Source organism: Alternaria hordeiaustralica (assembly GCF_023758085.1).
Source record: "Alternaria hordeiaustralica strain BMP 2776 chromosome Unknown scaffold_1, whole genome shotgun sequence".
Lineage (NCBI taxonomy): Eukaryota > Fungi > Ascomycota > Dothideomycetes > Pleosporales > Pleosporaceae > Alternaria > Alternaria hordeiaustralica.
This window is the reverse complement of record NW_026056773.1, coordinates 2,694,686-2,708,017: the sequence shown is the minus strand read 5'-3', so window position 1 is coordinate 2,708,017 and position 13,332 is coordinate 2,694,686. Positions and strand designations below refer to the sequence as shown.

General features: G+C 52.9%; 5 protein-coding genes across 5 annotated transcripts; 2 read left to right on the top strand and 3 right to left on the bottom strand.

The window, feature by feature from the left end:
- Nucleotides 1-1,247: 1,247 nt before the first annotated feature.
- J4E84_000846 (uncharacterized protein) lies at nucleotides 1,248-2,357 on the top strand (the record flags this gene model as incomplete). Its single annotated transcript, XM_049383481.1, has 1 exon — nucleotides 1,248-2,357. One exon carries the CDS (start codon nucleotides 1,248-1,250, stop codon nucleotides 2,355-2,357), a length of 1,110 nt encoding a protein of 369 aa, XP_049248999.1.
- Nucleotides 2,358-3,050: 693 nt separating this feature from the next.
- J4E84_000845 (uncharacterized protein) lies at nucleotides 3,051-4,886 on the bottom strand (the record flags this gene model as incomplete). Its single annotated transcript, XM_049383480.1, has 4 exons — nucleotides 3,051-3,326; nucleotides 3,380-4,561; nucleotides 4,611-4,680; nucleotides 4,729-4,886. The coding sequence occupies 4 exons, from the start codon at nucleotides 4,884-4,886 to the stop codon at nucleotides 3,051-3,053; spliced, it is 1,686 nt and encodes a 561-aa protein (XP_049248998.1).
- Nucleotides 4,887-6,168: 1,282 nt separating this feature from the next.
- Nucleotides 6,169-7,007, bottom strand: J4E84_000844 (uncharacterized protein; the record flags this gene model as incomplete). The annotated part of the gene is made up of 2 exons (XM_049383479.1): nucleotides 6,169-6,834; nucleotides 6,888-7,007. 2 exons carry the CDS (start codon nucleotides 7,005-7,007, stop codon nucleotides 6,169-6,171), a joined length of 786 nt encoding a protein of 261 aa, XP_049248997.1.
- A 679-nt stretch (nucleotides 7,008-7,686) lies between these two features.
- Nucleotides 7,687-7,905, bottom strand: J4E84_000843 (uncharacterized protein; the record flags this gene model as incomplete). The annotated part of the gene is made up of 1 exon (XM_049383478.1): nucleotides 7,687-7,905. The coding sequence occupies one exon, from the start codon at nucleotides 7,903-7,905 to the stop codon at nucleotides 7,687-7,689; it is 219 nt and encodes a 72-aa protein (XP_049248996.1).
- A 1,142-nt stretch (nucleotides 7,906-9,047) lies between these two features.
- On the top strand, nucleotides 9,048-9,999 carry EMG1 (18S rRNA pseudouridine methyltransferase; the record flags this gene model as incomplete). Its single annotated transcript, XM_049383477.1, has 3 exons — nucleotides 9,048-9,138; nucleotides 9,206-9,471; nucleotides 9,523-9,999. 3 exons carry the CDS (start codon nucleotides 9,048-9,050, stop codon nucleotides 9,997-9,999), a joined length of 834 nt encoding a protein of 277 aa, XP_049248995.1.
- Between the last annotated feature and the right edge of the window lie 3,333 nt (nucleotides 10,000-13,332).

Below are 13,332 nucleotides of genomic sequence, written 5' to 3'. Positions count from 1 at the left end.
GAATGCCCAAACTATCCATAATACAGACCCATACATACTTGATGGCTGGTAGAACCTCAGGAAGGGATGGAATAAGCGGATTGCCTTCCAAATCTCTCAAGCGTCGATTGAGGGCGCCCATGGAAGAGGCGCAACGGAAAACATGCGCGAAAAGCTTGGGAATAGAGATTGCTCGCATTCTCTTGCTCACTAGTGACAGGCAGAAAAGCGAAGTGCCTTTAGCACGAAAGCCAAAGCCCGTCTTCGGTTCCTTGCGCCCGATATTCCAGTTCCAGTGGCAGACCTGCATTGTGGATTCCTCGTGAATGTAGTCTATAACGATGGCAAGAACATCGTTATTCAGACCATCAAGGGTAAGTTGCTGAAACGGGACTGCCTGGGGACAATGCAGTCCTTGCACAGGTGCTGATGTCGGTTGTGGTGGAGTTGGCGGACGAGAGGGCAACCATTGTAGAGCGTAGGGATCTGAAGATCGCAGTGCTGGTGTCAGAACGGGGACCTGCTGGGAACCTCGAGTCGGGACTTCTGTGAAATCCTCCAGCACTTGTTGAGGCTTATGCGGATTAGGCGAAGCTGCTGTAGGCTGAGGGGATGAGTTTGTCATGGTTAGTGCGAGTGATCAACTTCCACCGAGTGGATTCGTATGCCTCAGATGACCTCGAAGGACCTGCTGCCGTGAACGGCTGCGTTTCGGTACGAGATGAGCTGGGAAGAAGAGTGCTAAGAGAAGATGAGAGGAAGCTGGTAGACGCGTCTGCCCAGGTGATTGCTCGCGTGACTAGCGCGTCACTCTAGTCCGCATTCGGTGAAAGGCCCTTCCAAACCCTCTCGGGTCGCCCTTCCGTCATTCTGTGATGGGAATGCCTAGGTGTAAAAGTTCCAGCATACAAGACGATACAATCTTCCGAAGAGCAAGACAAGTCGGCGCTCACGCGAGTTTGATTCGAACCTCACCACAAGATGGATGTGTGCGCGGGCGCCGACATGATCTCGAAATGCAGCAATCAAGCAGGATACTTTCGCATGTATGCTTACGAGATATAGGTTATAGCTTGCCACTCTCAAGCTTCAGCTGGAATCTGAGCGGGCTTGTACGCAATACACGGTACAATAGTGGAAATGGATGTGATTGACGTCATCGATACGAGGGCATGTCATACTAAGGCCAGTAACTATACAGTCTGTTCAAACGTACCCATTTCAACAGCACACTTCCATCCCGATAGCAAAATTTATCTAGCACAATCATGCTCGAGTCATCAAATCAATTACCATGGCATTCCATACCGTCATCCGCCGCAACATGCAAAGTCCTCCTCATTCAGGCCGGCGGCATACACATCCCTACAGACATGGTCTTGCTTCCCGGTCCGGACAAGCCGCAAGACCCGAACGACTCTAAAGACGAGAATGGAAAACGCAAGTCGTTCTATGCTCCAGATTACGTGTTCCTCATCGAGCACACAGCCACCGGGAATAAGTACATTTTCGACCTAGGCATGCGAAAAGATCTGGAGAACCTTCCGCCTCTTCTCGTGGAAGGCGCTCTACCAAACTTCAAGTGCGAACCGAAGTCTCCAGCCGAGATACTGCAAGAGCATGGATCACCTGATCAACAGCCCGAGAAAGTCAAGGCTGTTATCTTCTCGCACATGCACTTTGATCATGTCGGCGATGGAGCCAAAGCCGGGTTTGAGGAGGCGGAGTTGTGGGTTGGACCAACTTGCTGCACATATGCGAGACCTGGTTATCCGGTTGATGAGAAGGCTCCTACGCTTAGCGAGACTTTGCCAGTTGATGGGAGCAGAAAGATTGTAGAGAGCTATGTACCAGACGATGTTTTGAGAGAAGCAGGAGATAAGAGGGCAGGTCAGGTCATGGAAGGCTTGGTAAAGGGAAAGTACGCTGCTGTCGATCTAAAGAAGCCTGAATGGATTGGTCTCGGTGCGTTTGATCGCGCATATGACGTCTTCGGTGACGGCTCAGCATACATCGTGGACGCGCCAGGACATTCTCCGGGCCATCAAATGATGCTAGTGCGAACAACATCGAGCTCGAATGACAAAGAGAGTACGTTTGTACTGCTCGCTGGTGACTGTTACCACCACCTTGACGTTCTCAAAGAGCCCAAGCGCACTGCGAGACCACCATATGCGAAGTCAGGCATGCACGCCGACCCAGAACAGGCAGTGGATACAATGCTTCGCACGAGAGAATATTCGCGCAAAGACAACGTGTGGGTCATTGGAGCCCATGATACCAGTGTCGGCGAGGGCATCAAGCCCGGAGTGAGGGAGATAGGAGGATTGGTAGAGATCAACGATTGGTCAGCGAAGGGATGGAAAAAAGGAATGTAGAATGCACCAAAGTATCACGATGACCAATTCATCGTAAGCAAACTATAGTGTTCACCCTCCATCGATCATCTTATTTGCAATCATTCACATGCTCCGACACCAAGCTCTTGGCTCCCGAGACACCAAAAGCTTGACCACCGTCTCCTCTCCCGAATTTGCGTCACATTGTCCGCGGCCCACCCATGGCCACCGCGTCCTGACAAGGACCACCCAACCCCATCGCTCGGTAACAAGTGTAGATCCCGCGGAGTCCGAGCATTGCCGTTACCCGTGGCGAGGAGCGGTTCATCTCGCGATGCGGCACGCAGGGTTTCGAAGTGTTTGAGTGGCTTGGACGCATGAACGACAGTGGCGTGATACTGGTACTTGGGATCAACGGCTGCCTGAAATCTGAGGGAGCCAGGCTAATTAGGCTGATCTTGGAATCGGCAAGTCTGGACAGTTAGATCGGCATGGGATGTTGGGGATGCGGACATTTGATATTCGAATTGCATCATTAAGAATTCTATGGGATATCGTAGACGTTGAACATGTGTCTTCAGCCGCTTGCAGCTTTCAAGATTAACCAACAACAACCAAAAAGAGGAGCGAATTATATACAACCATGTAATAAGTGACAATTCGCTCAATATAGCAAATGGTATACTTCTCATCTTTTTCTCCGCGTTCCTTATCATAACCCCACGACTGCGTCTAGAAGTTCTCTTTGCCCCACACGTAACTGAAGCCGGGCTCAGAATACATGTTGCACTTGACGTGGAGCGTTGAACCAAGACCCTTGGGTCCACAGAAGAAGACACCGGCTTCGGCGGGTGAGTGAATCTTGCGGATGGACTTGAAGATCATGTCCCAGTTAGGGCGACCGAAGTTTGTGGGTGCGCGGAGACCGGTGATGGCGTCTTGCTCTGCATTTGCGTCGTTGATCATGATGTTTGTCGCGTCGTCTGCCTTGATCTTTGCTGTGAGGTACTGTGAAGAGGGTTAGTAGATCGTCAAGAGCGAGTTATGGACATAAAACTTACGGTGTGGATCTCGATGTGATCATCGATATCTTGCGCCTCGATAGCCAGCAGCAACGATCTGAACCATTCGAAAGATCCGAAGTCTCTGCAGATCCAGAAGAAGTAGACCTTCCTCAGTCTCGTACGGGATCCTTGAGGGTAATTCATGCGGTACCAGATACTCTTAAGAATGGACGCGAAAGGTGTGACACCGATACCGGCACCACAGAGAACGGCGACTTCGAACTTGAACACATCCTCAGAGGCCGAACCGAAGGGACCATCAATGTAGACTCGGGGAAGAATTTGACGCAAGGCGATCTCTTCGCTGGACCCACCCTTCTCACCCTTCTCGCCGGCTGGCTTCTTGTCTGTGTTGCAGCCAAGCGCCTGTCCGAAAGCCTTGGTGAAGTTACCGACCATACGAATGTGCACCGAGATGTAGTCTTCCTCGGGTGCGCTGGTAAGCGTGAAGGGATGGTATTGCCAGATGGAGATCTCAGGGCAGCACAAGAAGATGTACTGTCCAGCACGGGTCTTGGTGTGCTCCTTCTTGATCTGAACTTCGCAAACGTTGCTGGGGTGCTGGATGACCTTGGAAATATACGTCTTGTGTCGTCCTCGTACTTCACGGGCAATTCGCTCGGCCAGGTACGCAAATCCACCATACATCCAGTACTCCCAGAAGACACCGATACCGTCGCAGAAGGGCGCAAAGTCGGGCTGAATCATGCAGAAGGCTCCGTGGATGGACCAGAAGATGAAGAAGACGATGAACAGATGGTGCATGTACCAGAAACGTTCGAAGTTGGCGCGACGAGCCTTCTCCGCAGCGGTGACGGCGATGGCCATGAGCGCCGTCAGCATAACATAACCACTCCATCCAGGTCCAGTTGCAAGGTTGGCAAGGATGAAACCCATGAATCCCAGGTTGTTGGAAGCCGAAAACTTGGCAAGGTTGTTCCAATGGGCGATAGTGTGGACCCACGAGAAGAAGACGATAGACCAGGCGACCAGCTTGTGGAAGGTGATGTTCTTGTCGAAAGGAATAACGTCGTTCAACGGCGTACGACGAGCCATGGAGATTAAGTTCCTGCATACCGGGAAGAGGATGAAGGCAACGTCGACGTGCAATACGAGAGCGGCTGAACGAGCAATGGGGAAGGTCAGACCAAAGGTCTGTCTTGAACCAATGGAGTTGTCCTAGGACTTGTGAGCGGCATTCGTCGTAATCTGAGCTATCCATTCATACCTTTAGCCCATAGTTCATCATACCAAAGACGAAGACCATGACGTGCAATATCGCAAATGTAAAAACAAAACTAGATACGTTAGTCGAGGCTCTTCACACACGGTGTAGTGCAACGTACAATCTTCGGTAACCCTCATTGACCATCCACACATCAAATTTCTCTTTCCGGGTCAACTCTCGCGCTTTTTGGTCCGACATCTCTCCGGACATGAGCATGCGCGTCAGCGGCGGCCATCGTGACCGCTCACGACCTGTGAGACTGGTGGTGTACGACATAGTTGACAGAAGAAGCGAACGTAGCAGCGATTGAGTGCGTGTTGTGGATGCCGATGATCTTCAGACCTGCTGAATGTGGCCGAAGTAGCAATGAGTTCAAAGAGTGTCTAAGTAATCTGTACAAAGGTTAGATCAAAGCCACCAGGGACGACGACGCCATGGTACAGGAAGCCACGTGAAAGAATGGATTGACTTACTAAAAGTGCCCGCACAAAAGAAGAGAAAAGGTACAGGAAGAGGCGTTCAGTCACCCGGCTAAAGAGGCACCGGCATGAAATCGGTCGAGTCTTGGGGTGAGTAGGGGAAACAAAAGCCTATAAGCCAACGTTGCAAGGCGGCGAACAGAGAGAAAAGCGGCTACGACGGGGGGGCAGGACAAGTCAGGTCCGCTCTGCCATTAGCGAAGTGGATCAAGGGTATCAGTTCGTCAGATGGCTTGGAAGATGAGCAATCCAGGGCCCAAAGAGCGAGACGGTAGCAGAAGTCGAACCATCTTCCATGGCTTTGCACTGCGAGCTGCGACACAGCAAGCTCCGCCGTCTACCAGCGCGTATCGCAACGGGATCATGACCAATTAGGGACGCCAAATGGCGTGGCTAGGGCTAGACGCATGCCAAGATGGAGTCCTGAAACATGAATGGCCATGCGCTTTAGTCTTCGGCATGCGAAATGGCAGAGCGAGGCGTTTGAGAGGTGTTTGGGACGTGGGAGGCTAAAACCTAGTGCGTTAGAATGGGGCGCCTCCCTGGGCACCTCGCCCCTGCCTAGGTAGTCGGTGGGTTGAGCCTCAACTGCCGATGGTGGCCTTGACTCCATCGCCATGCTCCGACTTTCGACCGCCTTGCCATGTGGACCTGGTTACAAGCTTCGATGGTACACGATACTCTCGCGGCATGGCTGAAAGTGACAGCTGTAAGGGGCGGATGCGCTTGGTGTTCGCACGCCTTGGCTGAAGCTTGGGATGGGTTCCACTACCGATCACATCCAGTCTCATGATTGCCATTCATTTGACTGCTCCCATGCGACGTTCGCACTGCATACACGCACAGGTCTTCACATGTCGACGATCCAACGGCTGTGGCGTCATCGACTTCTGATCGGAAATCGTACTCGGTCGGTGGTATTCTGCATAGCTGCATGTTTGAACGGTGCGTAGCTGCTAAATCCGATCTATTCCCGTCCAAACATCTCCGGTCTTGGAACCAAAACACCGTGACCAAGCTCCACCTGACGCTTCCATATCAAACAAGAAGCTTTGGTGCTAAAACAATGACAGAATCCACTACAGCTTCAGGAAACCACCAGATGCGGATATCGCCTGACCCGAAACCCATTTCGCGTCGTCGCCACAAAGCCAGGCCACGATTCTCGCGATGTCGTCCACAGTCCCTACTCTGTTCTCCACAGCAGTCTGCTTCAACTGGGCCTCTACGATATCCTTTGGTACATCGTCCAGCATCTCTGATTCGGTGGGGCCAGGTGCAACCGCGTTGACGGTGTGTCCTGCAGCGCCTAGCTCTTGTGCCAGACTCCGAGTCACGCCTTCTATCGCTGCCTTGGATGCGGTGTAGAGGGTTAGGTTCGCGAAACCTAGGCGGGCGCCTATGGACGACATGTTTATGATGCGGCCTGGTGCTCGTAGATGTGGAACAACTGCTTTGGTCAGCAGGAGAGGCGCGCGAACGTTGACGTCGAATATGGCGGCGTAGTCTTCTGCTGTTGTCTCCGTGATGGATCTGTTCATCAAAACACCAGCGTTATTGATCAAGATGTCGATCTTGTTACCGAACGCTTCCCTGGTCGCTGACACAATCTTTTCAGGCGCATCGAGTTGTCTGAGGTCCGCCTGAACAACCCTCGATGTGCTACCATTGCCAAGTGATTCAATTTTCGATGCAACCTCTTCCGCTAGCTTTCCGCTCTTTGGCGATGTGTAGACGAGCGTGACCTATTTCACATATGAGTGTCTTGATTGACTTGGTTCGAAGTCGTTGGACTAACCTTTGCTCCTCTTCGCGCCAGCTCTAACGCCAAGCCAGCCCCAATTCCTCGCGAAGCGCCTGTGACGATGGCAACCTTACCCTGTAGAGGAAATGTTGTTGGGTTCGATGAAGCAGACATGATGACAATCTTCCAGGGCGTGTTTTGTAGATGAACTCCGAGAAGGAGCTTTCAATCGTATCTTATAGCACCCCAGTACACCCACATACCCAGTGACATAAGAGATGATGAGTGGATAAATTTGATGTGGCGAACTGTACTTGAAATTGCTGCGTTATCGTGAACAGAGTGGATAAGGTCATACGTCATCGGTTCGTTACTACCGATGAATCTCACGAGTGCCGATAAGCTTCGGAGATGTTTGTGCAGCCTATAGCAAGCATTTGAGAAGACCTTGTAGAGCAGATGTTACATAGTTATCGCGGAAGCATGATGATTTTTGGCGTACGATGAAAGAGGTCATGTGAAGGGTATGAATTATGTATTGAATATGAAAGTACAGCAAGTCGTTGGCTCCGAGACGAGAACATCGTGTACTCGTAGGTAATCTGTCTCCAGCCTATGCAACGAGGGGAATAGTTTGATGCGCGCTCCAATGCTCCAGCAAGATTCGGGTCCAGGTGTCCGATCGAAGAGAGTTTGGTGTAAGCCGAGGGTGTTGATTTAGGCTCGATGGAGATTCGACTTGTCGATACAGTATGGGCGCAGTCATTATCCCAGCAGCTGTAGAGTTGTACATGGCCATTTCCCGCCTGTTTTACGTCGAGCCTAGCATCCCTCTTCCGCTCTCTTTCCAAGATCACCGCTTGATGAAGCCAAGTATCGGGCCCTTCTTTGCATTTGGATCCTTCTTTTTCGGGTACATCTTAGATGTGACGAAGTGCACGTACCAAATCAGTGTACCGAAGACTGATAGGCCGAAGATGACGAGGAAGAGGGTGATGACTGGCCGGCCGTCGTTTTGTACCGAGCGCAGGGCCGCAGGGGTGAGAATTGGTGCAAGCCATTCGAAAGCCATGGTGTATTTGTTGATTGCGTTCGTTGAGCTTAGGGAGGTCCCTGCGATAGTATTCGTTCTGTCGGGGGGAGGACGAGCTTGCGATGACGATCAGGGTTCAGACAGCCGGCTGCCACTAAAACGAATGTATAAAGATATCGCCAGCGATGTTGAAGAATCGAAGTAAGGAAAGGAAACGCGATGTTCAATGGCAGCTACAGAAATGCGCAAAATGCGGCACTTAGCGTTCATGTATCTCCACCGCAGAGCCGCTCAAGCGGCAGCGCGACGGCCAAACCAGACTCGTTTCGCGCATGACCTGACCTCTTAGTATCCTTGGCAGATCGCATGATGTTTACAGAAAAGGCCATACACACGGCGTGTAGAGCCATGTTGGACGTAAGGCGACTGTATGATATGGTGATTGTTTCAAATGCAAGGCGGGCCAAGAGACCATGGTGAGACGCTTTCGTTGCAGAGGTTCCGGCGCCCGGCCTAGGAGCTCGCTCGGGCATGGAGCCCTGCAGGGCGTTTTGATGTAAGTTGCAGCTGGTGCCGGGTTGGGTGCGCATCCTCGGATACTCCTGCGTTCTCGGTCCTCGCTCTACTGGCTGTACACCGCATTCCCCCGAATGTCCCGAAGCATAGGTACCCAGGTATCCACCCACGACAAAAGTGACGGCGAGTCAAGCAGGGTGGCCACAATGACCGACCACGTCGCAACTGCCGGACAACTCGGTAAGCTGACTGCTGCGTGCGACCAACACCGCGCCATGATATCTTGTTGTTGTACTGCGTGCAGTGCTGCGATGGCTCGTTGGTGGTGAGGACAAACTCGTCTGATTGCTCGTGGTCTCACGTAATCATGCCGCCCGCTCGGCTGTGATTGGACGCAGGAAAAACGCTCTTTTCACCGACAGTTCGCACAAATAGGCCGCATGGTTCCCAGCCATCCCTCGAGCTTACTGCATATCCACCCTTTTTCACCTGACCAAAATACTCCATTGAAGTTGTTTTGTAAGTGCATTCGCTGCTGACCTTAGGTACCTGGAGAAGCGACATCTCATTCTCACTTTCCACGCCCTGAACCAATCTCCTTGCGCCAAAGGTCACACAGACATACACAAGCTCATTCCGCAGTGTTTGCGTATTCTCTCGTCACAATGGCTCCCCTCCTTAAACCCGAAGACTCCAACTCGCCCACCGAACGACCTGTCTCCCGAGACTCCGCCGAGCGGGGCAAGAAGCGCGCAAGTATGTCCGGTTGCTGCTTCCTCGATATTAACCACGGACACCGCTGACGCTACGCTACTGCGCACAGGAACACAGTCAATGCCTCCGCCAGAGCTGCCCAAGCTAGTGGCCGAGCAGCATGCCCCCATCCCGACCAACGACAAAGACACACAGCGCCTGATCGTCGTCCTGTGCAATGCGACGCTGGAGACGTACAAGGCGTCGCATGGCACTGGCCGCGGCCCCGGTGCGCGCGAGGACAAGTACAACCTGCTCAACAGTGACGACCACATTGGCGTAATGCGCAAGATGGGGCGCGACATAAGCGAAGCCAGGCCCGACATCACCCACCAAGTGCGTACAAGAGGAGGTTAGCCAGGTCCCTCAGCTAACGTGGCGCCACAGTGTCTGCTCACATTGCTCGACTCGCCAATCAACAAGGCGGGCAAGCTCCAAATCTACATCCACACCTCCAAGAACGTGCTCATCAGGGTCAGCCCTACAGTGCGCATTCCCCGTACCTTCAAGCGCTTCGCCGGACTCATGGTCCAACTCCTGCACCGACACCAGATCCGCTCGACGTCGTCGCAAGAAAAGCTCATCGAGGTCATCAAGAACCCCATCACCGATCACCTCCCTCCGAACTGCCGCAAGGTCACGCTCAGCTTCGACTCCGAGGTCGTACGTGTCAGCGATTACATTGGCGATCTCAACAAGGGCGAGAGTATCGCAGTCTTCGTAGGTGCTATGGCCAAGGGCAACGACGACTTTGCCGATCACATCAAGGACGACAGCATCGCTATTAGCCAGTTTAACCTCAGTGCCAGCGTTGCATGCAGTAAGTTCTGCCATGCTGCCGAAGACGTTTGGAACATCTTCTAGTTCAGCCGACGATCAAGCGCTGGACCTATCTATATTGGACACGCCAACTAGCCCACAAGCAACAACTGACTCACCGCGGACGAGTCGGATCACGGACCGCACAAACGGAAGATAACGGGAACTTTTAGGCTGCAGGACACGCTCATGGCTTAGATCGCAACATCAACAGCCTGAGCGTTACTGCATCTGATTTTGGGCGTCTGCTTGAGGTTTTTTTACAACAAAACAACTACTCTGGCTCAACGCACAACAATCAATCTTCTTTTGAAGATCGCGGGGCAGCTCAACCTACCCCGCACCTGTTTTTCTTTCACCTTGTTCCATCGACACAGCCGCTAGTCTGTATGCGCGCTGTGTTTGGTGTCGTACCACTGGGTCTTGTCATGGCCTGTCATTCGACCTTGAAACGTGGTTGTCAGTAGTTAGCTTGTAGGATATCGCGGCTCTCCATCCACTCTAGGATTCATGAGTAGGAGGATCTTCAGTGTCAGGAATGACATGTCCGGCGAATGAAAAAGTATACTTCACGTCATCTTCGCAGTACGATTTCTTGAACCCCTCTTTCAGGCATACACCTTGTAATTCTCTCGCTCTATGCCTTACAAGGTTAGAATGCATTCTGGGGGCTCATCGCATTTTGCGCGTGTGGCGGGAGGGAAACGGGTAGAACATCTATCCATGGAGCCGCATCGCCGATCTCCCATGATGATCTCGCGTAAACATAGAAAAAGCAACAGCATGGCAAGTCCTACCGACATTTGGGACAACTCCAAGAATCTCCGACGATGCCTGTAATCGTAGCCTCACTACAGCGTCGTCTTGGTCCTTGGTTCTTGTGAGAACGATGCCCCATCATCGACGTCACACCATGTCCAATCGAGCGTTGCGACGACAAGTGGCGCGTCCAGACCGCAAATACTCTGTTGCACGCGACAAGCGACCGAAATGCTACGATTCCGTATCCAATGTAGCGTAGTGGGCAATGTGAGGCGTGCGACGACTTAAACCTCTCGCGGCCCCGGGCCGGCGCTCACAACCAATGTCATACACCGACACCTCGCTTACATTAACAAATTTGTTAGCTGCAGACGCAGGACATGTGGCAGCATCACAACATGTTGACAGCGACCTCCTTGATAGCTAACTGCAGCGGTGGGGCGTGCTAGTAGGGTCTATCCCGCAACGGTATGGAACGCCCTGCTACTCGGTTCACGATGCATCGAGACGCTGCACCTGGACGGGGTTATGATATAAACCTCGAGGTCGTACCGATACTTCCCCCCCTACTCACACCATACATCTCCAACCGCTCCAACTCGATCACACCTCACTGTGTGCATATATCCGCCTCGTTCCCTTCTCAATTCTTCGTTTGGCGATTGTTCTAGCCGCGTCCTGTCGTTCTTGTTCTTCACCGCTGTTCAGCAATGCCCGTCTCCCACATCGGCCTCACGGTATCGCATCTTCCAACTTCGACATCGTTCTTTCTTTCAGCGCTGCAGCCACTGGGCTACCGCTACATCGGCCAATATGGCAACCAAATCGGCCTTGGAATAAATGATTCCGATTTCTTTCTCTGCCAAGAAACGCCTGGGTCAGTACCACAAGGGATCACCAGGCACACCGCAACTGACAGCTGAGTAGCGTAAAAGCCGGCGCTGCACACATTGCATTCACCGCACCTAGCACGACCGCAGTCCGGAATTTCTATACCGCTGCATTGACCGCCGGTGGTCGTCCTAACGGGGCCCCGGGTGCTCGTTGCGCAGAGGATGGCCACTTCAACGCCGCAGTAATCGACTTTGACGGCAACAGCATCGAGGTTGTCTACCGAAATGGACCTGATATGAGACATGACGGGACCATCATCACGCACAGCAGGGTCATTACATGGCAGAGGACCGTTTCGCAGAGCTTCCGTGAGAGCCCGAGTATCTTCAGCGCTCACACGTGTGCTTCGAGAACTGGCGCAATTCCAGTCGCACCGACAGCCGAATCAGCTGCTCCGAAGGCACCAAGCCCTGTACCCAGAAGTGCCTCTGCGCCCACAGTCGCTCCTGTTCCCGAAGCGACGACAAAATCAGATGCCGGCAGTGGGGCGGCCACGCACATTCTCGGAACATTACTTGGAGCTGCTGCAGGTGCAGCCGTCACATATGCATTCATGCGGAGCGAGCGAGATAGTGCGAAGAAAGAGGCGGACTTCAGCGCCTTCATGGATGCCAAAAACGCGGTCAACACTGCGGCTGGCTTCTTCGCTCAGGCCTCATCCCAACCCCCGACACCCCAGCAAGCCCCACAACCCGCGCAGCCACCTGTCCAGGCCATTGCACCGCCTACACCTGAGCCAGTACACCGCATTGAAGACGACGCGCGATCTTCCTATTCGCGAGCTTCTCAGATCCCTAGGAATTCCGTGCCGCGACAGATCGAGGCTGCGCCGGCCGACTACTACTCACCGTCTCAATTCGAGCGTCCTCGCTCAAGGGCTGCGGAGCCTCTCGCCATCGAATATGCCCCTGCATACTCTGTTGCCCCGTCGCAGACTCCATCGAGGCTCACACCTGCTCACCGCTCAAATACTAGCCCTGAGTTGTTGATGATCGAGAGGGCTAGGAGCACCGTCTCGACAGCGAAGCCCGAAAGTGTCGCAATGACTGCAAAGCCACCGCGACCATCGTCCAAGCCTCAAAGTGTCGTCTCAAAGGCGCAAAGTGTAGCTCACAGTGCTGCGCCTAGCTCCTTCATCTCATCGTTCGTAGCAGACCGCGAAGATGAGAAGAGTAGTTCGGGTAGGTCCAAGGCCAGGTCCTCTCATACCTCATCTTCAAAACATTCCTCGCACAAGGAACACGGTAGTAGTGGTAGCAGCCGAAAGGAGCGTGGCTCGTCGCCTTCTCCACCAGCCCCTGCATCCAAGGCTCCGTCTGCAGCCCCCACTAAGGCTGCATCCAAGGCGGCGTCGATCGTCAGTAGCATCTTTAGCCGCGACAAAAAGAAGCACGACGATGATGACGACTTCATCGATGACCTCGACATTGAAGAGCTAAGTGAGGATGATCTTGACACTGTTGTTCCCAGCGACAGCATCTCCCAGATCGGCGACGCACCACGACGCAAACACCGTTCCCACCGGAGCGACAAGTCTAAGAAGGATGATGACGCTGAAACCTCCGTGAGTCACCGCAGAAAGAAGCACAGCGACGAGAAAGAGTCTTCCCGTAGCAAGAAGCATGACGAAGAGAAAGAGTCTTCCCGAAGCAAGAAGCACGATGACGACAAAGAGTCTTCCCGCAGTAAGAAGCACGATGATGACAACGAGTCTATCATGAG